Below are 27,420 nucleotides of genomic sequence, written 5' to 3'. Positions count from 1 at the left end.
TTTGGGCTGGAAGGGATTTAGAGCCCGTCCAGTCCCACCCTGCCATGAGCTGGGCACCTCCCAGAACGGCAGGGAGCTGCAGCTGGCCAGGGCAGTCCCCCGGGGAAGGTCGCTCACCGTCGGCGGCCGTGCAGCGCGAGGCCAGCTCCCAGAGCACCAGTCCCATGGCGTACATGTCTATCCTCAGGAACGCGTCCCTCTGGAAGTTGATAGCACCTTCGAGCACCTCGGGAGCCATGTACCTGCGGGTGCCCACCTGCAAGGGCACCAAAACACCCACGGTTGTGTCCAGAGCCATCCCCAGCACGGGCACCACCCTGCCTGCTGCCACATAAAATCCCTGCTTTGTCCCAGGTTAAATGCGGTCGTGGTTGTTCCTGCCTCAGGACTGAACCTTGGAAGTTTCGTCCCTCAGTTTCTGAATAGTAATTCAATAATTTATAAAATATTACAAAATTAAAGTTCTTGTCCAAATTGTCCAGTTAGGATAAAAGGGGGGATAGGCCATGCAAAGAGCTTGAGGGGGGAATTGCCATTCACATCCAGGTAAGAGCTGGATCATTCCTGGAAATAACTCAGGATTTACCTGTCCATGGGTGTCTCCTGCAGACTTTCCAGCCTCAAACTTTAAAGCTAGACCGAAATCAGCAATACAAGCCGTGAGGTTGTTTTTCAGCAGCACATTCTTGCTTTTGATGTCCCTTTCAAGTTCAAGAAAAAAAAACACAAATTAGAGATCTAGAACACATAATACAGATAAAACTCTAAGGAAAAAGGAACAGCATAAACCAAGAAACATTATTGTATGAAAGGCAAGAAAATGATAAATAAACAGGTAAGTTAAACAACAAAATAATAATCATAAAACCTTGGAGTGCCCTTGCAGATCTTTATGGGAATGAGACAGTAATTGGAACTGCATTTCTGTGTTTGTTTTTAAAATAAATACAGCTGTATGATGGATATAGGGATGTAGGGATACACAGAGATATGGATATGGATGATGCATGTGGGATACAGAGATGGAATGAGAATGTTGCAATCCAAGTGTGCAGTGACTGCAACTTCGTTTAAATAACACAGGGAAAAGAAGCGCCTTGGAGGGGAGATGCAGGAATTCCTGCAGGACCAAAAGGTGGTGATGGGCTGCCTGCAGGATTGCCATGAGTCCCTGCATTCCCAGGGCAGTACCTGTGGGAGATGGCTGGCTTGTGGCCATCCTTGAGCCCCGGGATGTCCTCGTGCAGGTAGGCCAGGCCCCGGGCCATGGTCTGGGCGATGTGGCACAGCTCGTTCCACGACACCACGTTGGCCTTCAGGAAATCTGTCAGGGACCCCTGCAGGAAAACAGTCACACACCCAGCTCAGCCTCACTCCTCCAGGGAAAACCTGCAATTCACATCTGCAGGACCTTTGGTTGTCCTTCTTTATGGACCAACAGCAGTTTCAGAGTGAAATACTCTGAATAAACAGAGATGAAATCCTTCAACACCACAGTTTCAGAGTGAAACACACTCTGAACAAATCTAAAGAGATTTTCAGAGTGAAACACACACTCTGAACAAATCTAAAAATATTTTCAGAGTGAAACATGCACTCTGGACAAATCTAAAAATATTTTCAGAGTGAAACACACATTCTGAACAAATCTGGAGATTTTCAGAGTGAAACACACTCTGACCAAATATAAAGAAATTAAAATTATTCAACTTAAAACTGAATGTACTCTTAATTAATTGTATTTGTGTTTCTTCCTTTTGCTGTCACAATAGAATCCATCTGTATCACTTCATTTTTATTCTTATCAACCAAAAAGTGAACCAAAAATAATCCCCCAAAAAATCTCTGCAAGATGGGAGGTTCTGTATTTTAGGCAGGTTTAGATTGGGGATATTAGAATATCCCCAGATTTAGATTGGGGATATTTAGATTAGAATATGTCTATTCTAAAAAGCCAAAAAAAGGGCAGAATTAATTTTTGTTTGTCTCCTAAAACAACTCCTCTATCAGTAAAACCTGACGACAACTTTCTCAGCTGTCTGCAAACGAACTGCAGTGAGTTCACATCCAGTGAAAAGCGGGCAGCAAAGGGAGAGCTGCTTCCAAGGTGCTCCCTTTACTGCCTCAGCTGCACTGAGGGTGTGTGACCCTTTCCTGGGGCTGCTGTCCCCTGGCCCAGCCAGGCCAGCCCCACCTTCTCGTGGAAGGCGGTGATGAGCCACAGGTCGACGTCGATGCTGGAGCCGCGCTTCTCGGCGCCGATGAACTGCAGGATGTTGTCGTGCTTCATCCCGGGCAGGCTGTAGATCTCGTACTCGTTCTGCCACGACTGCTTGTCCTGCAAGCACAGCAGCACAGGCCCAGTTATCCAGCAAAAAAATGGGATATCAGGGGCTGGCCCTGGGGGGAGTTTGCTACCAGAGTTTGGGAATGGTCGGTCAAAAAGTACGTGGAGTTTCTTGTGAAATAACGAGAGCCTGCAGTGTTTATTCTGCAAGGCAGCCCCTGGATCACTGTGAGGGCACAAATTCCTGCACCTCGAGCAGCAGGAGGTGCTTTAATCAATGTAAAACCCATCCCAGTATCACCATCCTGCATCACTCTGTGCTCTCCAAATTCTTCAACCCATTTAGTGCAAGCCACGGCTTTGCGAGGGCGCTTGCTGGGCAATGAGTGCTGTGGCACTTAATTGAGGCATGGTTAATTGGAACAATCACTCCAGGCTTTGCATTTCAGGACATTCCTTCTAAGTACAATTTAATTTGATTATTAACTGGTCAAGAGCTGGGTGAGAGCTGCTTAAAACTACAGATGCAGAATATTTTTAGGACTAGAAACCCACATTTCACAGGGTTTATGCTTCAGTAATGTGTTGATTGCAGTAAAATACTTACTTTAAATCACTAAAACTCTTCCTGCATCTTTTACACCTCAAGGCCATTTCCACTTGGATTTACAGAATTATTGGGCCAAGAAAAGTTGCTTAGTTTGAGGAAAAATCCAGGACCCCAAGAGTTCTGCTCACCTGGATGGGGAATATTTTGACTGCAACGTATTCATTGAGCAGCTGAGCTTTCCACACACACCCAAATCTCCCCCTGGCTTTGATCTCCAGGAGCTGCAGCGGCTTCAGACCCATCAGGGGAGACGGCGGGGGAGGCCCAGGATCCTGCAATCAGGAGAGACCATTAATTAACGCTGCTCTTGTTAATGACATTCATTCACATCACCCCTGACAGCACTACAGATAAAGGATTGTAAATGGACAGAGCCTGGGATGACCCAGCCAAAGCCCACTGCAGCAAGTCCCAAACACCCAGGCACAAAGGGCAGCCCTGCTGCACGGGATGGGAAATGGGATTGGAGACATGCTCAGCAGGGATGTGCCACAGGGATGGGCAGCACAGCAGGAGCCAGGGAACCACCTGCTCAGCAGGGAAGGACAGCAGAAATCAGGGAATAATGGAATCAGCTGGGAAGGCAAGGCAGGAATTAGAGAATAATGGAAGCAGGTGAGAAAGGACAGCAGAAATTAGGGAATAATGTGATCAGGTGGGAAAGCAAGGCAGAAATTAGGGAATAATGGAATCAGGTGAGAAAAGACAGCAGAAATTAGGAAATAATGTGATCAGGTAGGAAAGCAAGGCAGAAATTAGGGAATAATGGAATCAGGTGGGAAAGCAAGGCAGAAGTTAGGGGATAATGTGATCATGTGGGAAAGCACAGCAGCAATTAGGGAATAATGGAATCAGGTGAGAAAAGACAGCAGAAAATAAGGAATAATGGAATCAGCTGGGAAAGCACAGCAGAAATTAAGGATTAGTCTAATCAGGTGGGAAGAAAGCTCAGCAAAAATTAAGGAACAAAGATAATCAAGCTTTACTTGTTATATTTTTGAGAGCTGGAATTGCAATGAGCCCTATGGATGCTCTGAAGGTTTTGGTGTTTATCTGAAGAGTGGGACCTCTGAACCCTGCAGATGCACACCTGGGGTCAGCCCCTCCTGCCCCATTTCCCTGCTCCCAACTTTTCCAGTGAGTTCCTGAAATCCCAGCGCCCAGAAATGAGCTGGAATGACATTGCAGAGGTGATCTGCTCCTGTGCTGCAGGATTTGTACAAGTGGAGCTGAGACAGAGCTCCCAAAGGCAATCCATGGACCCATAACCCCATTCCCAGATCCCACACTACAGCCTGGGACCATTCTCCTTCCTGGGAAAGGGGAGGGGACAGTTTACTGCACGCCCTGGATTTTCTGTTTTGCTGTGTCACATCATCTGAACAGAACCAGCAGATTCTCAATTTTATTGCCAAAGCTCTGCTTCCTTCTGGGCCGGCCCTTTCCCTCCAGGTGGGATTAGCTTGTCTCTCTATAAAAATTCCAACAACCAACCCCAAAAACCCTCCAAAACACCCCCTTTCCACTCTCTTTTCCCCAAAGAGAAAAGCTGCTTTCAAGAGAATGAAAACCACCAGAGGAGTTGCTTCTACAAGAGAGAGGAGAGCGCTCAATAGAGAGTTAAATGTTTGAGCACTTCCATCAAAACCATAAAATCCTGTGCAGGTTAAAGACACATTTTGTGACAAACTGTGGGGTTAAGAACCCTTTCCTATGGGGAGAATGGAGACAAGTGCTGAGAATACAAGTCCTGATAGTTTCAGTGCAGGAATAAACATCCACTCTCTACAGCAACAAATAAATTAAAAAGAACAAGTTCCAGAGAAAGATTCAGAGCAACCTCACTGCACAAATTACTAACCAGAAAAAGAATAAATAGCATTTGAAATTCAAATTAGAGACACACTGCAACACTGTCCCCAAAAAGGAGGAAATCCTTTTGTCAATGTGACAGAGACAGGCGCTTGAAGTCGTGGCATCAACATTTGCAGCACAGAAAACCAAGTTTGAGAGTGAAGATTTCCCTCCCTTGGTGCCTTTCATTCCCTGCCAGAGCCCTCTTGGAATATTCCAGGCACCAGGGAAAGCAGTGCCCTCAATTTGTAAAATACAAACTGTACTAAATAAATATTTGTAAATCCAGTTTGTTGTTGTTAGAAGAGGAAGTGGGAATGAGATGCTCAGATTTATCCCCCAAAGACAACCCTGATTTAATGAACTGTTCAAGTTCAGAACCTCCTGCCTTGGCTGAAGCAGAGGAATTGGTGGGAAATTACCCCAAATCCCCTTTTGCTCTGGTGGCTTGGATTCCCCTTCCTTCCCACACCCTCCTCCCAATAAACTGCTGGGATTTGGAAGCACTTGGTGCCTGAATTCTTCCCCAACCACCAGGAAAACCAAACACCTCCAAGATTTACTGAACCCAGTTCCAGCATCTCTGCCAAGAGCTGGAAGTGAAAGTGGCAGGGAAACCTGGTGCTTTCCTAATTCCCCATGAGACCACACCACTTCCCACACACCAAATTCCCTATTTCCTGGAAATCCCTGGCTCTCCTCACCACATTCCCAGCACCTGCCACGGCCTTTCCACATGGGAAGCAGAATTCTTGCTGTTAACACAACTGCAAAGAAAAGTTTTCCTTTTTTTTTTTTTTTCCCTGATTTTTTCTAAACACCTTGGTTAAAATCTAACTCCAAACTCTGCAGCTCCAGGGACTGATTTTACACAGAAACATTCCCTGACAATATTTCCAAGGAAAACTGTTCAATGCTCCAGAAACCCCATTATTCCTGTGTGGCTTTGGGGCTGATCTCTGTGGTGCCAAGGCCACAGTGCCAGCAGGGATGGCAGGGGGATAAACTGCACTCCCAAATTTCCCAGCTGTCCAAAAATCCAGGGCCCAATTCCCTTTTCCTGCCCCTCCCCTTGGACTGAGTCATTGGGGAAGATTTAAGGAAGATTTCCTTAAGGAAGGGTGACTTCCAGGAATGGGGTTCCTCAAAAAGTGTCCTCAAAAATGGGTCTGGAGATCAGAGAGCAGCTCAGCAATTGTGGAACTCAAATCCATGAACAGCAGCTCCTTGGAGGCAGAGCCCTGCACCCCTGACTGGGACAAGGAGGCCAAACATGGAACAGAGATCCAAGGAACTCTGGGAACTCTTTACACAGGCATAACATTCAGGAAAATATCCAGATATTTAAATTTTTAATACATTGAAACCATTAGATTTTCTTCTAAACTGCATTTCCAAGGTATTTCAGGCATTAATTAGAGAACTTTAATGATGACAGGAATTGAGCATTTTTATTACACCCCAAATCTTATTGTTTTCAATATACCATTAAAAAGCTGAGCAGGAATGACCCAATTTGTGAATTAAGGGGTCCCAGTGACTTGAAGTTATAATAAATATAAATATAAATATAAATATAAATAAAATATAAATATAAATATAAATATAAATATAAATATAAATATAAATATCTCCTGGTCAGTGGGAAAAATGAAAAGACTGAGTGCTGAGGGGATATTTTTATTTTTCTCCACATGATCCATTTTTGTGAGTTCCTGCATCACACAAAATCCCAGATGAGCACGTGGAGACCCCAGAGCTCCAAAGGATTTGTCCCAGGGGGGAGATGGGAAGGGGGAGTGGGAAGAAAGGGATGTGCCCTTTGCTTCCAGGGAAATCCCTGTGCTGGGCTGATGGATCCCCCTGGCCCTGTGCTCCAGGATCCATCCCTGAGTGCACATCAGGAACTCCAGGGAATTTTAGGAGATCCACGAACCACAGGCTAAAGGTGCATTTTTAAACCACACATGCTGACAGATGGCTTGTCCAAAATACTGAGAAATCACAATTCAGAGCAAACAACGTCTCCCACATCCCCAGAAAGCCCCAGAGCCAGGAACAAACATCCTCTTACCTCAATCATTATATGAAAGGCGTGCTTGCAGAGAGGGAAAAAACACAGGCAAGAGAAATTACTATTTACACCAGGAATGGGATGCAAAAACAGCTTAGAGGAGACAAAGTCAATTATTTGTGAGTTAATGACAGGAATGTTCAGGGGGACAGCAGAACTTTCCCACACCAGAAATACGTAATTTAAAACAACAAAGAAATGCAGTGTTGTTAGTAAAGGAAAACGAGGAAAACAAGCTTATTCCATAGAAAATTAACGGAATTATTTTCTAATTGCATGGAGAAACGCCCATTGCAGGTGTACAGAGCCGCGTTAGTGCAACCAGCACAGAGACACGCGAACTTCCAAAGGCGAAATTCCAGAGCCGGCACGGGAACCCACTCCCTGCAGTGCTCCCGCTGCCCGCCAGGGGGCAGCGCCGCACCAGGGAAATCCCCGGCCCTGGGAACAGGACCGCCAATGGCCCGGCGGGAACCGGAGCGGATCAATGACCGGCACCGGAGCGGATCAATGAACGGCACCGGGATTGATCAGTGACCGGCACCGGAGCGGATCAATGAACGGCACCGGAACGGATCAATGAGCGGCACCGGAGCGGATCAGTGACCGGCACCGGAGCGGATCAATGAACGGCACCGGGACTGATCAGTGACCGGCACCGGAGCGGATCAGTGACCGGCACCGGAGCGGATCAATGACCGGCACCGGGACTGATCAGTGACCGGCACCGGAGCGGATCAGTGACTGGCACCGGAGCGGATCAGTGACTGGCACCGGGACTGATCAGTGACCGGCACCGGAGCGGATCAATGACCGGCACCGGAGCGGATCAATGAACGGCACCGGACCGGATCAATGACCGGCACCGGGACTGATCAGTGACCGGCACCGGAGTGGATCAGTGACCGGCACTGGACCGGATCAATGACCGGCACCGGAGCGGATCAATGAACGGCACCGGACCGGATCAATGACCGGCACCGGAGTGGATCAATGACCGGCACCGGACCGGATCAATGAACGGCACCGGAGCGGATCAGTGACCGGCACCGGAGCGGATCAATGAGCGGCACCGGAGCGGATCAGTGACCGGCACCAGAGCTGATCAGTGACCGGCGCCGGAGCTGATCAGTGACCGGCACCGGGACTGATCAGTGACCGGCACCGGAGCGGATCAATGACCGGCACCGGGACTGATCAGTGACCGGCACTGGGACTGATCAGTGACCGGCACCGGAGCGGATCAGTGACCGGCACCGGGACTGATCAGTGACCGGCACCGGAGCGGATCAATGACCGGCACCGGGACTGATCAGTGACCGGCACCGGGACTGATCAGTGACCGGCACCGGAGCGGATCAGTGACCGGCACCGGAGCGGATCAATGAGCGGCACCGGAGCGGATCAATGAGCGGCACCGGGACTGATCAATGACCGGCACCGGGACTGATCAATGACCGGCACCGGAGCGGATCAATGAACGGCACCGGAGCGGATCAATGAACGGCACCGGAGCGGATCAGTGAGCGGCACCGGAGCGGATCACTGACCGGCACCGGAGCGGATCAGTGAGCGGCACCGGAGCTGGGCTCCAGCACCGAACCTGATGGATACATCCCCAGAGAGAGGGGAACTGCAACACTCTGCACACAGCAGGTCCCAATGCTGAAGATTCCTTCCAACAATGGTGGGAGGAGTTCATAGTGTGGAACAAGCTCCAGGATAAAGGCTCATCCCAGGATTTCAATGACCCCCTGTTCGTGCTGCTTTCATCCCTTCTGCTGAGCAATCTCCGTGGAGATGCCTCCGTTCCTCCTCCTGCACTTTGGACTGGAGGCCCTGGCACAGCATTCCCAGAAAAGCTGGGGCTGCCCCTGGATCCCTGGAAGTGTCTCAGTCCAGCCTGGATGAGCCTTGGGGCAGCCTGGGATAGTGGAAGGTGTCCCTGGGGTGATGGAAGTGTCCCTGGGGCGGTGGAAGGCGTCCCTGCCCATGGCAGGGGTGGGATGGGATGAGTTTTGAGTTTCCATCCAACCCAAACTGTTCCAGGGTTCTGTGACTCACCTGAGCCATCTCCTTTCTCCTTTACACCCGGATGGGATGGATGTTGGAAGAGGGGGAATTCAAGCCCCCGTCTCCAGCTGCCTTCCCCTTCTCCCCCTGTGCCTTCACACCCTCAGGATGCTCCAGAGCACAGGGCCAGCGGGAGCCTTTCCCTGTGCCTGGAGAGTGCTGAGCACAAACTTCCTTTTCTCCAAATAATTCATACCAGATTAATACCAATAATTAATCCAGGAGGATTCATTCCATAAACCTGTAACAGAACTCTGAGCACTGGGATCCAACAGAATCTCCTCCACCATCGGTCAGGGCAGCTCCAGAGCAGAGCAAAACCCACCCCAAGGGGCTGAAAGTCTTTTTTTTACCAGGCCTATTCATTATTAAAGTTCTCCAGCTCTGGAGAATTATGGAAATTCCTCAGCAATAAGCAGAAATATGTATGAATTCAACCTTTGTGCTCTGACCATAATGAGAAACTGCAAAAACGAAGCTCTGAGAAATGAGCCCTGTCCCAAACCTCTCACCCCTCCCTCGAGGGATCAGCTTCCCCCACACTCTGATAAATTCCACACAGATGGAAACTTTACAAGGATGTATTTATGCTCATTAACACCTCTGGATTATAAACCAGTGTCCTCCCCTTCAGCCCACAGAGCATCACCTCAGGCTCCCAGCAGAAATCCAGGAGGCACCAGCTAAGGGATATCAGGCTACAAAAGAAATGCAAATCTGAGATTTATGTCAGGAATTCCCTCTGATAAACAAAAACTGGGAGCAGTTAACCCCCCTCAGAACACCTATCACCCACACAAATGTACATAAACACACTCACTGCTGTTTATGCTGCCTGAAAACCAACTCTAATGGGTCTATTACAATATTTAGAACCAATTAGACCAATAAAACCCTAAGTAGTGTGGGTTTTTTCCCAAAATTCGGGCTACCCACAACCATTTTCTGATCTGTAAAAGCTGCATGTGGCTTTTGGGTGTTTTCACACAATTTTTTCCCTCTGTTATAGATTTTAACTTGTACCAGCCCATGGATCCTATTTGGAAAAATAAAAAAAAGGATCCAGTTTCAAGCTCCTCACCCACTACACATTCAGGGCTCCTGATTTGCAGTAACTTTCCAATCTCTTTTCCCATTTTCTATAACCTGGCTTCTCCCTGTGTGTGTTTTCAAGTAGCCATTAATCTTCCCAGGTTTGGATTCAATCCTTGAAAAAAAAAAAAAAAAAAAAACCTCTCCCTTGCATTTTTCTAGTGTTGAAATGTTAATATTAAAATATCTGTAACAACAAAGAGAGAGAAAAAAATATGTGGCTTTTGGAAGACCAAAATGGGAAAAACCTGAACAGCTGATTTAGTTCTTCCTTCTTCAGCAGGAAACTGGGATTTTCCCAGGGTGGAAAGATCATCCCAGAAATTTCAAGTGCATCAGGTAGATTTAGGAATTCCTGTGGTCAGAAATTCTCGCTTTGACCCCAGAGAGTTCGACCATTTCAGAAGAAATCCCCAACACAGGTCACAAAGACAAGAAGTGAATCTGCAAAGCCTTTTCTCAAGCCTCTCAACACAATTACTACTTCAAAACCAACCCAAAGCCAAAGAAACAACGGTGATGCAGTAAAATCCTGCCAAGCTGGGCACACAGAGAAGTCCAAGAGGTGAATGATTCCCTGTTCCTGGGGGCTGGGACACGGGGGGAGCTGCCAAACCCAAGTGGGGCTGGTGGCAGCTCTGTGGGAGGGGTGACAGTGGCACCCATCAGCTGCCCCTTGGAACCTGCACTGACAGCTCTGGCCCCAGCTCAAGGCTCGTCAGGAGGAAGGGAGCACCACAGAGCAGCTCCCTGCCACCCTCACTCCAGTTTTGCTGGGAATGTTTGGGGAGAAACCTGGATTGCACCTAACTCCAGACCCAGTGTCCCCCAGTGGAAAGGAACCAGGCCCCAGCACCTCTTTCTGCACACATTCAGATATTTAAAACAGCAATCTGATCCTTTGGGTGAATTTTATCAGATGATGGATTTATGTTTGCTGAATCAAATAGAAATAAGGAGACAGAACAGTTCCTAAGTGTTTTCCATACACACAGATGTATTCAGCAAACATGGATTTGTTAATAACTTACTGGAGAACACAGAAAGTGACAGATTTGATGGAATTTGACAGCTTTCACTGGGTACTTCCCCACACAGCAGTGAGGCACAGTGAGCAGCACAAACAAGCCAAGACTAATCGTCCTTTATGTCTCATTACAGGTTCAAACATTTCTTACAGTGTATTTCTTGCTTTTTTTTCTTTTTAAATATTCCAAACTATTTCTTTTCCTTTGCTGTCTAATCTTTTGCTTATCACCAAATTCTTTCACCATTTCTCATTCTTCATGTTTATCTTTTGCTTATTTTTCTTCATTTTTATCTTTTGCTGATTCCTCATCCATCCTTTCATTTTTTCCTGGAACTCTGGTACCAGCTCAGTATTCCCCTTGTTTCTGGGAATAAACCAAGGAAAAAGGGATAACTTTTTTCTGGATCTCACATGGAGCAATCTCTGTTTTTCCTGCTGTACACCTGACCTGTCCATTCCACCACTGCTACACAAAGAATTAAACCAAATCCATTCGCCAACAAACTCCACTCATGCCCCAATTATTAAATATACTATTAACAGATTAACTGCACAAATATTTTAGAGTCTATTTGTGGTTATAAAGTTCCCAAGACTTTCCCTCCCTTCCTGCTTCCCCTGTCTCCTGTTCCAACCAGCTGTAATTAAATTTCAAGTGGGAACCACAGCTCTGCTGCATAAGGGAGAGTGTTTATACATTGGATTTACATAATAATTCTGGGTAGTTTTTCAGGCACAAGTGGCTTTTCCTGACTTTCCACATGAGCCTTAATGCCTGTTCACCACAAGATAGGAAAATGTTGTTGCCCCACAAGCACCAAGGTACATTTATCCCAAAGATACAATCTGAGCAGGAACACAACAGCTGATTATCCTCTTTATTAAAAGTGTAGGTGTCCATCCTGCCCCAAACACAAGCCAAGGAAAAAACTGCAGCAAAAGGAGAGAGAATCAGAATTCAAGTTCTTGATACCCCACACATATTTAGCATTCATTTGCTTTTCCATGGCTTTATCCATGACTTGATTTCTTCAGGAAGGGATTGATTTCTTCAATCCCATGCTGGAATTATCCCCACAATTAGCAGTTAGGAATTTGCTCTCCCAGCAAAGACCACTGGGTTGATGTAAAGTCCCAAATCCATAAAATGGGAGCTGGATGAACTAATTATGCTGACAGATTGCAGGGAGTCTGAGGAGCTGCAATCCTCTCTGCAAGGACAGCAAACAGACTTTTTTCCTCTAAATTATGTTCTTTTCATTTGGCAACAACATATGGCCACTGCCTCTCCCCAAATTCCTCTTATCTATTACTGAGAAACTGAAACCAAAACACTTGAGTTATCAACCCCAGGCAATGCTGCTTCCTGCAGCACCCTCCTGTCAAGCAGCAGCACTGGAAATATCCCAGGAGCTGGAGCACACAGAGATCAATCCTTGGCAATCCTACCCAAAATAACAAGAGTTTTCATTTTAATCATAAATATCATCACTGTAGGACAGGTCATGTATTCTGGTCACTGCACTGAGTTAGAAGCTCCAGTTAATTCCTACTGCAAAAATCCAAATAATTTCTCTCTTCACTTGCACAACCACATTTTCTTCATCTTTTCTAAAACAGATTTTCCTGTTTTAACTCTTTCCATAAAAGCCTCCTAATCTCAGTTGGATCTCCAGATGTAACTGAAGGAATTCCAGTGTTAGCACTAATTACAGCTCCAGGATCAGCTGGAGCCTCCCAACAGCAGGAATTGCACACACAGGAGCCCCAGAAGGTTTGTCTGGATGCACAATGGCCAGGTTACATTCAAGTGTAGAGCCCTCAACCTCATCCTTTTGACATAAAACACAAACACCCCTAAAACTGAAACGCTTCAAGACAAAACAGAAAATACATAAACAAGAGGAAAAAGATGACAAGAATCATCACAATGCTTGAGCTGAGCTATGAAGATTTTCTTAACATTCCCTACACCAGTATCCCAGTTCCAGGCTTCCTTAAAACCAGCTCATCCTCTCTTAGCTGCTGTTTTCTGAACACCTCAAATGGCCAAGATGAACTGGCAACTCTTTTTTTGTTTCCAGCTAAGCATTACAGCCCAGCCCTCAGCATGCCTTCACTGTGTCTTTGCCCTCTGTGTTCAGTTTTTCTCCTCCCAAACAAAGAGATGCATAAAAACATGAAGCAGTTGCTCATCTATTCATCAAAGAATAATTAATAAGGCTGTTTAAGTAAAGCTTAATTCTCTGCTTTAGGGGAGAGCAAGCATTAGGACCTAGAAATCAGGAGGGGAACAGAGAGACCAGCCATGAGACAGATCCCCTTAAGGAATGGTTTGGACCTTAAAAAAAAAACCAAATCCTGCAGCAGGGGCTCACCTGGGTGGGAACAAGCACTGGAGGATAGGCCAGCTTGTGATGTCTGTACATCCAGAAGGAGAAGAGCACAATCACTGCAATTCCCATGATAGGCACCAAGGAGTAGAGCAAGGTGTTGAACAGAGGTGGCTTCGGTGTAACAGGATTGGAAGTTGCTGAAGGGAAAAGAAAAAAGACACAGCTTTTAAGGAACAAAACCAGGCAGTGTTTGAAATGTGCAGCAGCCTGATTTTCTAACAGCTGCTGCCATCATCACAGCAGGCTCCCAGTACCTGATTAGCCAGCACAAACTAACACCTGGTTAAAAGGCAGCACTTTGGAAAGCAGGGGAATAGCTCAGACCCCAGAGCCACACTCAGTGCAATTCTGGGCCTCCAACCCCCAGCAGCCTACAGGGGCCAAGGGGTGTTTGTATTCCCAGGGGATTGCAGAAATTCATCACCTGATGAACTGAAACCAGCCAATACAGAGATTTGGCAACAACCTGCCAGCACTTCTGTGCCTGGCTGGAAGGAGGAGTTCTCCAGGTGAAGACATTTCCACATGACCTCAAAAAAGGCTCTGCAGAAGCAGGAGCTGCTTCCAAGGCAGCCACAGCCCCCTGGGGCAGGAGAGGGAAGAATGTCAATTATTGCCTTAGCAGCATCACTGACAAAAATGACAACAATATCTCCTGGGTCAACAAAGGCTATTTTAATCTCACAGAAAATGTTCTTTCATTTCATAAACAACTTCCTCTGGCTATTTGGTACATGAGACATTTGCTCATGTTATTAATATCGCTTGGTTTTCCAGCAGATTCCTGACTGGAAGAAGACAGGCAAGAAAAATCAAATCACCTTTCAGCTGTTGTTTTTTAAAATAATTATTTGTTAAGTCTGGCGAATTTGATTGTCTTTCAGAACCACAGAATATGCTGAGTGGAAGAACTCACAAGGAACCTGTGATCTGGGAGGAAATTCTTTTCCCCTTTTTAGATGTCACTGTGTCCATTTACAGAGAAATTCAGAAGGTCCAGGAGGGATAAAGAGGATTTATTGAAGAAAAGGAGCATCCCCAGGCTGGCACAGGGATACAGGCATGAGAAGGCTTTTGGCCCAACAATTTACACCCTTAGAGGAGCTTAACCATGTAATTAAGGTAAGAATTGACTTCTATATCTTAAACCAGGCAATTATTTCAGATTATCCTTCCTTCCCACCCTTGGAAAGAGCTGAAGTATTTTTTATTGATTTTACAGGAAAGCACCTTTCCAAGTGGAATAAATGAACTGGCACTGCACAGAGCTCTACCAGAACCCTGTGGCAGAAAAGGCAGGACTTTTGGGAAAGTCTGAGCTGCTGAAAAAGCAGGATGTGGAACACTGCTGTCAGGAGGAACTTACGCTGCGTGACCTCCATCTCCGGGAAGTAGAAGAAGCGCTCGTTGCACATGTTGCCCTCACAGCAACAGAAAAACACCTCAGGGCTGTCCTTCTTCTCTATGCAATCATTCCTGCAAGGGAGAAGAGAAAAAAGTTCATTCATCTCGAGCTGGCTTGTCTTTGTTCAAAAAAAAAAAAAAAAAAAAATGTGCCCAGCTTTCAGATTTCCGAAGTGAACTTTATTAAATCGACCGTGACCAAAGTAACAGCTAAATCTAATGAAATAAATTAGATTTTGATATTTTATACTGCAATGAAATTTTATTAAAACAGAAACATATTTTTGTCATTTTTAAGACAAAGTTAAAGAAAACCATCACCAGATTGAGGAACAATTCACAAGCTAGATTTAAACAGGACAAGCAAGTGATCAAACAAGGCTGGAGATAAGTGAGAAGGAGAATTTTTACATTTTATTATATTTGTAGAAAGAAATGATAAAATTTCTACAATCTCTTCAGGGACAGGGTTTATTTCATTCCCTGAATTAACTGCAGGAATGGATTTTTTATTAATATTCTGCTAACAAAAAAGCTGAAACTATTTCCACCAGGAAAGAAAAAGCAGCAACCAGGAGCCAACCTGACAGCAGAACTGGAAACGGCTGAAGAAATATTGAAGGATTTTAAACACAGCTGAAGATTGTCAAGGAGGTTTTGGGCTCATCTTCAAAACTTGGGGTTATTCCCTAGAGCCAGCTCTGGCTGTCACCTTGCCCTGTGACCTCCAGGGGTCATTTTCTCTTTGATGTCCTGAATCTGCTGCTGTTTGGAGTCACCCCCACAGCTCCCAGAGCAGCAAAGGCACCCCACGCTCCAGAGATAAGATTTGGGCTGTTCTGGACAAACACAGCACTGGGTGTCATTAGCACAAGTCACTTAATGAGCACTTACAGTCACTCAGTTTCCAGCTCCTTCCTTACAGTCCTTCCTGTGTTTGATTTCTTCTTCCAATTTCTTTTCTTTGCTCAAGGGAGGATTTAATCTCATGATTTTAGGATTTTTTTTTAGATTGTGGGACTGAGCTTTAAACTGTCATTAAAGCAGAAAACAGCCTGGGCTGGGGGACAACTTGATTTGGGAGAGAGGACTGCAAGGCTTTCTTCTAAAAATTCAACTTTTAAGAAATACAAAGAAAGACTTTAGTAAAAATTGCTGAAATAATTCCTCAATACTTTTTAATGATGATCCACTGTGGATCTATTTCTTAATTCTCTGCCTTCCCAAAGAATAAATGTTTTGGGCCAATAAAACCCAGTAGAGTATTTCAAAAACTGCAACACCATTGCTTAAGAGAGTCATGACCTTTATTCAGTCAGCATCTAACAAACCCCAAGTCCTGCTGTTACTGCTTGTGGGTTCTTTCTGGACCATCTGTTATCAACAAAATAACTGGAAGTTTAGAATATTCTTAGAGCTGCCATTGAGCTTATTAATAAACTGCCAAAATCCTTCCATGATCTGGTAAATTGCAGACACAAAGTGCTGACTTTCCAACTCTAAAGACTTTGGAAAAATCAATGAGAGAATTTTGCATCCTGGATGCAATAATTATATTTGCACTGTTGGGCATTAACAAGAATCTCTTATTAATGGACTAAAAAAGAATAAATGAAATACCTGAGTTCATTTAAGAAGGTAAAACACATTATTCTGCAAACAAGGCAATGTACTCACCTGGAATCTGGTCCCTAAATACAAGCAAGCATCTAAAAATAAGATAATTATTCCTAGACTCACTCGTCTCAAGCCATGCTTGTGGAGGGGATGACGTAGAAATTATGGAGAGGCAAAAGAGTTTACAGTGACAAATCAATTTCAAAAATTCCTAGGAAAACTCACCTGTCATAACAATTGATGTCATCCAGCCAGCAGCCTTGCTTCACGATTTCAATTGATCCAGAAATATTCTTCCATGTAGCAAAGCAGTGTCTCCTTTTATCTTTATCACCATAGCAGGGCTCGATCCCACTGCGATTGGTTTTGTCCTTCTCCCAGTTAGCGTTGTAGTAGATGCACTCCTGTGTTTCTGATCTGCCCAGGATGGCACCTGGGAGGGATGGGAAGCACAATTCAATGGAATTCTGCAGGATCAGGCATATGAACAAACTCAGGCTGTATAAAAATATCATTTACTGCTTGTACCAATGTGCCCTCTCTGCCCTCTTTTTAATAAAGAGAGAAAACACGGAAAGTTCAGCAGCATTCCAAGTGTTGAAACATAAAACAAAGATCTTCTGTGAAGTCAAACAGTGACTTGCATAACTTAGCAAGATTTGCAGAAATGAAGAACAAGTCATGGCAATACTTCTCCATGAATAGCAATAGCAGAGAAAATTTAGAATGCTGAGCAGTGAAGATTTAATTACAATATTCGCCAAACCAGGAGCTTTAGCCAGGAAAATTCACCAAAAGGCATTTGTGCTTCTTATCTTGTTACAGGAGCCAAAAGAGCAGGGAGTTCATCTCAGAAACCCCAAAAAAGCCAAGAAGTGTTACGGGGCAAGTGTTACAGAATGCCAGAATGGTGTGGGCTGGAAAGGACCTTAAAGACCATTTAGTGACCATCTAGGAAACCCTTCTGGGATTAGGGTGGAGATCACTTCAGAGTTAATGGGATGTAAAGCACCAGCCTGGCTCCTGTGAAGGTGAAGGGTTGTTGTGAAGCAAGACTGTTAACAAAAGACAGGAAGGGAGCAAGAACTGCCTTTTACTTCTGTTTTTTCTCTTGTCAGACACTGCCCAGAGCGTGCCATTAATCTCCATGGAAGCTCCACCATTCAGCATGTATCAAAACCATGGGGAAATTGAGATGGAGGAGCTGGAGAACCAGAGGATCCACTGAGGAAGGCTCAGGAGGATGCCAAAGCACTTTGCCTGTATTTATCTATACATTTAGCATTTTTAAGACATTATATTGCCCAGCAGGCTAAAGATCAGACTGGAAGAGAAAAGGTTTCCCACAGCAGTTTTTGACATATTTATTTGCATCACTCACTACCTCCTTTATCCACATTTTTCCACAATAAATGTGACCCAGCAGCCATTCCTGAGAATGAGGATTATTCTCACCTGAGCCTTGGGAGAGCAGCCCAGGAAACCAGAGCAGAGCCCAGCACTGCCCATCCTGAGCATCCCACCTTGCTCCTTCCCAAAGTTCTGCCTGTGTTCCCAAAATAGGCAGGAGCTGGAGGATCAATGGGAGAGGGGCAGGAGCCAGCTGGGAACGCTGCGAGGGGCAGCCTGGGAACCATTAAATTCCTTGTGCTGCCATGGCCTGACCTTTACAGCTCTCAGCTATGGCAAGAAACAGATGAGGCAACAGATTGAACAATTTGGTTCTGTCAGTGCAATAAAGCAGAAGTCCTGGATTTCTCTCACACGTGCCATTGCTTTTCTCCTGCTGCCAAGCCCAGCTTTGAAGGACCACAGACAAGCTGAATTTTATAAAATTCAGCAACTGCAGTAAAACTAACTTTGCATAAATATTCTCCTTATTCCTGTCTTCTTTCTAGTCATGTTTTCTTATCCATCTATTTTTTAATTCATCAGTGCTCCAGTCAGTGACTGGCAGCAGTCGCTGTTGGTTTAATGACCTTGGATCTGGCTGAGGCTTCTCACCTGAGCAGGCACCTGCAATGGGTCTGGCCAGACTAACCCAGGCTTGGGCAGACCAGGACAATCCTGGATTAATCCTTCAAAGCACAAAAGCAGGAATGTGGTGGAAGAAAGGCAAGAGGAGAAGGGGAACCACACAAAGAAGGCAGCCCTGAGCCCATCTGCTACCAAGCAGCTCTGCCACCCCCTCCACAGGGATGGAGCTCCCAGGGGACAAGGGCAGCTGGCATTTACAATAAAATGAATTTATCAGGCAGAGCAGGTCTCTAATGGAACTTCTGTACCCATTCTGAGTGCACATGGAATTGCCAGGTCCTCAGAAACCAATTCCTGAATCAAAAGGCAAAATGGTGCTGCTGGAAGAAGCCACGAGCCAAGCTCCAGCAGTGGATGGAACATGAGGTCTGAAAGCTCGGGGGGAAAACACACTGGGAAAGCAAAGGACATTAAGTACAGAGCAGAGTTTAGTTTGGGCACATGAAGCCAGATCCCATTGGATATCTGTGTATTCCCATTCCAGTGCTGCTCTATCCCTCACACTCCTGCCCATCCACCACAGCTGCACTGGGGGAACAAAACCAACATTTGAACTTCTGAACCACTCTTAATACAGGAAACAGCAGAACTGGGAGCAATTCCATCAGACAGTTCAAGTGCAGCCTGGACAACCTCACCTCAGGAGGAGCTGGAAGCACTGGCTGCCATTTCTCAAACAGAGACTGAAGGACCAAAAAAACCTACCAGTTTTTTAATTAAAAAGGGGCAAACACTGCACAGCTCCTAAGGACTTGCATGGCCTTAGCTCAGGAAGGGATCACTGGGAAAGGTGCTGGATGGAATAGGAATTGTCTCTTACAGGTATCACTAAAAAAAAAAATCTCCTGGGAGTTCATCATCCAACTTTATCCACTAAACCTAAAACTGAGCAGCACAAGCCCATGGGTCTGTACTGCAGGAATGGTTTCCTGATACTTTATCTGAGATGTGATAATGATCATGTCCCTCCCTTTCCAGGGAATGCTTCAACACTTCCCACGTGCTACCCTCATTCCAAATCCTGCTTTTGCTGCGTGATTAGTTGGTGACACCATGGAAAGACACATAGGGCAAAGGGAACTGAATCTGTGATCTCTCACTGCTTTATGAAATGTAACAACATTTTCAAGCTGAAGTCATGAAAATTGATGGAAAGCCTGCAAAGATTAGTTTAATGGTGCCAAGGACACTTTTTTTTTTGCTATTCCCTAGAAAACTTACAATATATAAAAGAACTAAAGGGTGAGGTTCAGTCTGCCTGTAACAGAAAGGTTACTTAAATTGTGTTATATTTGAGATGAATTTGAACTCTTTGAGTACTGAAATACAAAAAATGGAGCAGTTTATTAGAATAAACCAGCAGAGCAGAGAAGCACCACAGGGACTGAGTAACTTATAGACAGAATGGCCCATTCACCAAAATACCAAAATTGTAACAGGCTGTTCTAGAGGAGCAGAAAAGAACAGAAAATGCAGCATAAATAGAATTAACACGTTAGACAAAAAACCTTCAGCTGCTGCACAGGTACCTTTTTCAAGTACTTGCCCATGTGTGTTATTCTATTTGTTTCCACAGTGATCTCAAACAGTTTCTAGCCCTACAAATATATCTAAGAACAGACTACAAATATAGACTAAAAAAGCCCAGCTTTGATGTTCCTGCGAGCAGGAAGCAGGGTTTTATCATTCTCTATTTTTTTCTGATAACACCCAGGGGAATGTTTCTCAAAGGAAGAAGAAAGAAGTTATTTCCAACCTAATAAAGCAAACTGAGTTCCAAGAGCAAGGATTCTGTCCTCCTTTTACATGCCACGATGTCCCCAAACTTATTTTGTTGATTTTTAGCCTAATATTAGTCTTATTATCACTGTTCTCAGTGCTCCCAGGTCAAACAAGGACTGTACTTCAGATGAGCTGAGCCAAAGTACATTCATTAAATCCAAACACAGCAGCAATTAACTCGGGCAAGGCAAGAACTGCAAAAAAGATAAACAAGGCAGTGAAGTAACAAATCACCTGCACTGCTGCCACCCTGCCCTGTGAATATGCAAAATGTAAAGATTAACCTGATGGTCCAGAAAGCTGCTTTCTTTTTCTAAAATACTCTTTAAAAATAAATGAGTTAGCAGCTTGAACAGGGGTAAACTTGGTAAGCTTCAATGTAGTTTTGTATAGCATGAGCTGCATTTTTTTCCAGTATTAGAGTGAGGGGGGCAACAGGAAATCTGTATTTGCTAAGATATCTCATCATATACTCGGAAAATATTTCAATTTTTTTGCAATTCACACCTTTTCAAAATGGAAAATTTGTAGGGATGAGCCTGCCATGGAAGTATGAAATTCTGTAGCTGAGATAACACTTCTGAAAAAGAAGGAGAGAAGAATCCAGTGCTAGAAAACTGAAGGATGATCAAGCCAAAGGCTCTACAGTAGAGTAGAAACTATGGAGGATGATGTCACCTAAAACCAGGGAATAGAACTGAGAGTGAAGAGGGGGAAGGTGAGAGGAATAATATCTGTGTTGTTAAAAAAAAACCTTGCAGTCCCTGGTTTGCTTCGTGGACAGTAGCAAAAAAAAAAAAAAAAAAAAAAACAAAAAAACACCACCAATTTTTTTTTACCCTGAGTCTTCTAGACTTACAGTATGGAAAATAAATCAGCTGCTCTAACCACTTGATGATGTTATTTTACATATATAGATATATCTTGGGTTTATTTGCATGGTGCTCTTGCTGAAGGAAAAAAAAAAGCTGGGATTATTTTTCCAGTGTGTTCCCTCAGTCCCTCCCAGCAGTTTGTGCCACTGATAGAAGAAATTAATAATGCTGTAATGGGATTTTGTAGAGAACTTCCATTTTCTGCCTTCTACTTCCAAATATCTTATTTAAGCCTAGATTTCAGGAAGTGGGAAAACCCCCAGATCTCTTGGTGCCCAAGTTTTCCAGAATCCTTTCAGAGCAAAGCAGAAAAAGGAGAAAAAGGCTCAGTGGCCATCTCTGTTCTTTGGGTAGAAATTAAAGTGCCACAAAGAGCTGTTGGCCCCGAGATAAAGATTGTCATCCTTTGGGAATCTCCAGAGACTTGAGCTAAGTGTTATTTTTCACACTCCCTGACTTCAAGGGAACACAGTAAAACACAGGCTGATGTTTTCAAGTTCAAACATGCCACTGCTGTCACTGCGAGGTGCGAGCAGCACACAGCACAAACACCTCCCAGCCACTGCCTGATGATTTTTGTAGGGGAAAAAAGCTCCAAAGATCCTAGAAATTGTTTGATTTGAGGCACAGCCTTGGGGCTGCACTCATCTCAGGCGTTGGTGGCTTTTAGTCACTGCTGGTTCAATGTCCCCTTCCTGACATGATGACCAGATGGTTAAAATATTCCAGTATAGTAACACAGGGCTCAAAACTGAAAAGTTTCAATTCTACAAGATTCAGATGTTGGGAAAAAATAGAATAGGGGCAAACAGCAACCAAGAAATAAGTTGGCTTCTGATAGAATCCCTTATGTCTCACTCTTCATCTGATAATTTAAAATGCCTCTCAGTTGCCCCATCTCTAAAAAAACTAAGAATAATCAAACAACAGGCACTGGGTAGAAATACCCAGTTCCCAATTTGGATTATCCTCCTCTCCCCAGTGCAAAACCCCAAACACAAAATAATAATAACAATAATAAAGGAGAAACCTCGAATCATTTGTTGACATTAAAACTTGCACCCTGATTATCCAGGAGGGATCACCTCCTCCTGCCTCTGGAGGAAGCTCAGGGAAGCAGCTGCCCAGGAAGGAGCCAGGGATTCTCTCCCACTGCACACAGGAGTGACACCATTTCCACCCAGAGTCTTGGAATGCTGTTATTAAACTCAAAAAGAGGCCCTTCAGCATTAAGGCACCAATTAAGCACCTAAATAAACCACCTAAGGACACGCAGACTGCATCAGGAATTATGAATCCTTCTCAGGGATGAGTCTCATTTTGGGATTCTATTTTGGGACCTGCCAGGGAGTTTCCCAGGAATGATCTCAGATACCTGTCAGAGCTGTTCCTCTGATCTGAGAATCCCAAACCAGGACAATCCTGCAGCTCATCAGATATGGGAGCTCCTCTCACTAACACCCAGCTGGGAATCCCAAAGGATTTTGGATCAAAATGATCCTTTTTGGGGTTGGTGTTTGTGGAGGTTCTTCTCTGAGCTACAAAACTTCCTGAGAACTTCCCAGTTGTGAGCTAGGAAACATTTAGAATTTTCTCCAATGGAGGGTTAAAATTCCTGCAGCCTCATGGAGATGGGAAATTTGAACATATTAATCAATTAAAAAGCATTGAGAAAGCTTCATTTTAGCTATCAATTTTAGCTGTCTTCAAATTTCCTTCTCTGCTTAGGCTGTAAGAGAGGATCAGAAAATGACATTTTCTCCAGCCCTCCTCCTGTACTCTTTGTTTCACACACCTTCCAGGGGCTGTTCAATAGGATCAGTGTCAATATTTCACCTGCATTTATAAAGACAAAGAAGGAGTCTCCTCTTCACAGACTCCATCCTGACCCCTCAAAAACACACACAGGAGAGTTCATTCAGGCTAATTACAAGAAATTATTCTACCTTTTGCCTCCCAAATCAGTCAAGCACAATGCAAATGTAACAGTTTGAGTGCAAAGCAAACAGAACCACACACCAAGTCAAACAAAAACACAGTCAAGACATCTAAGAGGCAAGCATCCAACTCCACATTTGATGTTTCCTCCACATGATATATCCAACCCCCACTTCTTTTTCTGTCTTACAGGACCTTATGTAACTATTTAAAAGACAACAGGACCAGTGTGATTCTGCCTTCAACTCAGCTCTCCAACAAATCTCTCTGTGGGTGTCGTGTCCCACTCGGTGCTATTGCAAGCAAAAACACCACCCAGTTCTCCTACATGTGCTGATCAAGCTTCTTATTTACATTCTAATTCTTTAGCCATCGCTATATTTCTCTTTTTTTTCTGTGGTTACAACCAAAACTCCAGCCTAAACATACTTACAACGAGTTTTGTTGTTTGTTTTTGTTTTTTTTTTTTTAATTATTTAATTTTTAAAGCATCAGCTGTATCTTTTTCCTTCAAGCTGGCCCAGCAAAATTCCCAAGTGCTGAGCTCATGGGCAGAGGCTGGATGGTCAGTGCACACCCAGACAAGCTCCAGCTGCCCCTGTCCAGATGGCAGCTAAAAGGAGGAGAGACAGGTCCCACAGTGTGTAAACACACAGAGGGATTACCTGGGAGCTGCAGGCAAACAGGATAAGTGGAGGGGAAAAGGCAGAACCCAGCACTGAAAAATTCAAAACCTTTCAATGTTCCTACTCCACTGAGCTGGGAACCTTCCTTGCCCCTCCCTCATCCAACTCTCCAGCTGATTTATGGAGAATTGTCCCACCAAGCTTCAGGCTTGGTTCCACACAGCCCATGATCCCAGGGTTTTGTATTTTCATTTCCATTCCCCCACCTCATCCCACCAGGACTTCCCAAGTTCATCCTGCTCACACATTTGGCCAGAACTCCAGTCAGGACTTCAGCCATTCCCAAGGCTTTCTCCTGGATGGATATTGGGTTTGTTTGTCAGGAAATACTCCTGCAGAAGCATTTTGGGATCAGCTGCATCACTAAAGGATGACACTGGCTGCTCTGATGCAGGAGCCAAGTTTGAAAAGCATTTTGGAGCTGTAGCACAATCAAAAATCCAACTGAGCTGTGCAGCCTCAAACAGCTGAACTGGCACAAGGAGTGGAAGCAATTCCTTCCTTCAGCCACTAAAATAAATGTCAGGCTGCAGCACTACACATCTGAGTAAATACCTATCAGCACAAAAATGCTAATATGTTTGTGACTGCTGAACTCTCTTCCTAAAGCAAAACATCCACATAACCTCAAACTTCGCTGGGTCTCTTTCATTCCTACTCATTTCATTCCTATTCATGTCTACTGTCCAGTCCTGTTGAGATCAAGTTCCAAACCTTGCTTACACTGAAAGAGTTTTAAAATCTGTGTCCTCATGCTCTGAAATCAGTGTTGATTATATTTAAGAATCCAGCACAACTGCCTCTTTACCTCCAGCTGAAGTGGCTGTCACTTGAGATGGATTTTCTTTGTCCCCTCTGAGGCTGCCTCATTTTGCTCCCTGTGCCAGACTGTAATCTGAAGATTAAGTGAAAAATCCCATTTCTAGAGCCCGAAAGAGCCACGTTTCCAGACAGGAGCACTGCTGGCAGGGCCAGCACATCCTCCCCAGAGGCAGCTCTGCAGGCCCAAGTCCAAACACAACAGCAGGGCTCAGCCTTAGCAGCAGATCTGGGACCTCTGAGGGAGGGAAGAAAAGAGGATTAAGACTTTTTTTTGTCTCAAGTTTCTTATTCTGGACTTGTTTTCAATAGGTGAAGGGAAATGCAGTGCAACTACCTGATGGAGTCTTCATTAAGTCAATGATTTCACTCATAATTTAAATACTCAGCATTTTTAAGCCCCATCATCACCTTGCCATGCTCCAAAGCCACTCCAAGTGAGCTTTCCCTCAGGAATGAGAACTGACAAATTTCATTATAAGTCACTATTAAGACTGTTTTTACAGAGAACAAATTTGGATCTAAGTGACAAGTAAACTAGAAAAAATATCATTTATTTAAGATTCAGAAGAAGAAAATAGCAGTGGAACATCAAAGCAAGTTCCTCATGCACCTCAATAAAAAAAAACCTATTTTTCTGTTCAATTTTTCCAGTCTTTATGGATTCTCATGAAGCTGATTTTGCTATCCACTCATCCTCTTTTAAAAAAATGTTATTACTACTTGTATCCAGAAAAGCAAGATTGACACCCAAAAGAACAAATCCAAAAAAGAAGCATTTCAAGATCAGAAGGAGGTTATTAAAGTCAGCATAATACATATCAGAACTTAACTCTTTTTGTATTTCTTATCAGAGCTTTAAGGACAACTGACTGGAAAGGGGAGTAATTTAAAATTACCATTTTAAAACTCTTTTCAGAGCATAAATCTGTAGTAAGGACTTTAAAATATGTTACATATTGGCCACCCAGCACATTTACTGTCATTAAAACATTAAATTCAGCCACTTCAGCAACAGCTGCTTTAAATAAATCAGCCCTGATCTAACATGAGAATCAAATCAATACAAAAGTAATCCAGGACAGTGGGGTTTATTTCTCTTACCTGCCTGAAGCACTTAAAAATGGTTTAAATTTCCATGTTTGGTGTTCTTCTTAAGAAAACACCTTATTAAAAAGAATTGCAGTTCAATTCTAGCAACCTGTAAATGATCTCCCTATTCCTTAAAATAAACATTTGGAGGATTTAAAAAAAAATATATATATATATAAAACTTACTGACATCAAGTAATTTAGGAAAAAAAATCCAACTAAGAAAAAAAAAGACCTAAATATTACTGGTTCTGTATGAGTAACAACAAATTTGATGTCAATCTCCACCATCTCATTTAACAGCACAAAAATACCTTTTAGAAACTCAGGGTTATTGCTGGAATTATCTCTAACTATGAAAAAATTAAGTCACATTTTAAAGGTTTTAAGCATCTAAACATTTAAAAATTAATTAATTTAATTTAATCTCATTTAGGAGCCATTCACACAAGCTATGGGGAATGCAAGTCAACAGGAGCATCACTGTTTGTTAGGAAAAGTATCCAAAACTAAAAACTGCTACTGGATATTTGAATTTTGGTAAAATACCTCCTGATCCCACAGCCCACACCTGACACAGCACAATGATCCCAAACTATTTCAGTTTATAGCTTGTACATCAATGAAAAAAATGCCTTCAAGTGTTCAGCTGAGCCAGGTTTGCTTCATTTCACCTGGCAAGAAAGCTTTAAAAACCCATTTGTTACAAAAACGTTGTACCAAACCTGCAGTGCTCACTTCCCAATGTGCTGGTTTGGAATGTTAAGAAAATTTACAGGAATTTTGTTAGGAACTGACTCTCAGGAGGCCCTGCACAGATCCCAACCACACCAGGATCTATATTTAGAACAGCAACTCCAGTTCAACCAGTCCATCAGTTCTGTACTGGGTGATGCTTTTAAAACAGGAGCAATCCAGGTCTGCTGGCTGAGACTTGCATTAAAATATTTTCTTATAATTCATTTCCCCCCCCATGCTGCATCAACACTCAGGCAAGATTACAGATTTCCAGAATGATAACCCTGTTGTAACATAAAAATATTATTTTTTGCTGCACAACTAAAGAAAAACAAATTTTAAAAATCACACCTTGCTGCTAAGTCACAACAAAGCCAGAACAGTTTTACAATGCATTAAAAAAAATTAAGTAATGACCAAATACAGAGCAATGCACAACTCACTGCCTCCTGTAATGGATTTCCAAGTGGTTTTTGACAGCTAAATATTATTTAACTTATTGTCTGGTAACTTCTCCATCGTTTTGTGGATTGGATGAGCTCATGGAGCCCTATTCCCAAACCTGGATTTAAGACACCTCTGTGGTCTAGAAGCTACAAATATTTTTTAATCTCTAACCAACAGACTGGAAGAAAGCACTCAGTGGAGGCACCAACAAAAATTGAAATAGAAAACAAACCCCATCCAACTTGAATATTTATCTAAGAGAACTCCCCAAAATGTTTTACTGACCGACCAACAAATTGTTTGAGTATTAAAGGTTTGCCTTCATTTCAAGCTTCCCCATAAAATACATCAAGTTCTCAAACTGGCCCTAAACAACCTGAAGGAATAAAGAAGGGAACAAACAGCAAATGTGAATATTTCAGATCTTGGAGGAATCACTTCGGTTGCACTTGGTGCACACAAATGAGGAGCAGCTCATGTCCCTAAGCAGGCACAGATTTAACCCCCAAACAGAGATCTGAGCAACTCCCATCCTTCAGCCCTTCTGCTGCCTCGAAGAATTGAAATTG

General features: G+C 43.9%; 1 protein-coding gene across 4 annotated transcripts in view; it reads right to left on the bottom strand.

Annotated features, from left to right (window-relative positions):
- The window catches only part of ACVR2A (activin A receptor type 2A), a 52,577-nt gene that overhangs the window by 3,992 nt on the left and 21,165 nt on the right, over positions 1–27,420 (bottom strand). For 3 of the 4 annotated variants that reach the window (XM_053947089.1, XM_053947086.1, XM_053947085.1), the window contains 9 exons: positions 16,663–16,870; positions 14,783–14,892; positions 13,399–13,553; positions 6,826–6,849; positions 3,026–3,169; positions 2,195–2,338; positions 1,192–1,337; positions 587–701; positions 118–256 (listed from right to left, as the gene is read on the bottom strand). In XM_053947089.1, the coding sequence (XP_053803064.1) occupies positions 118–256; positions 587–701; positions 1,192–1,337; positions 2,195–2,338; positions 3,026–3,169; positions 6,826–6,849; positions 13,399–13,553; positions 14,783–14,831 (916 nt within the window). In that variant the 5' untranslated portion in view covers positions 14,832–14,892; positions 16,663–16,870. The remainder of the gene's footprint in view (positions 1–117; positions 257–586; positions 702–1,191; positions 1,338–2,194; positions 2,339–3,025; positions 3,170–6,825; positions 6,850–13,398; positions 13,554–14,782; positions 14,893–16,662; positions 16,871–27,420) is intronic. The other variant, XM_053947087.1, reaches the window with a different exon arrangement.

Source organism: Vidua chalybeata, chromosome 7 (assembly GCF_026979565.1).
Source record: "Vidua chalybeata isolate OUT-0048 chromosome 7, bVidCha1 merged haplotype, whole genome shotgun sequence".
Classification (NCBI taxonomy): Eukaryota; Metazoa; Chordata; class Aves; order Passeriformes; family Viduidae; genus Vidua; species Vidua chalybeata.
This window is presented reverse-complemented; position numbering and strand designations above follow the sequence as displayed.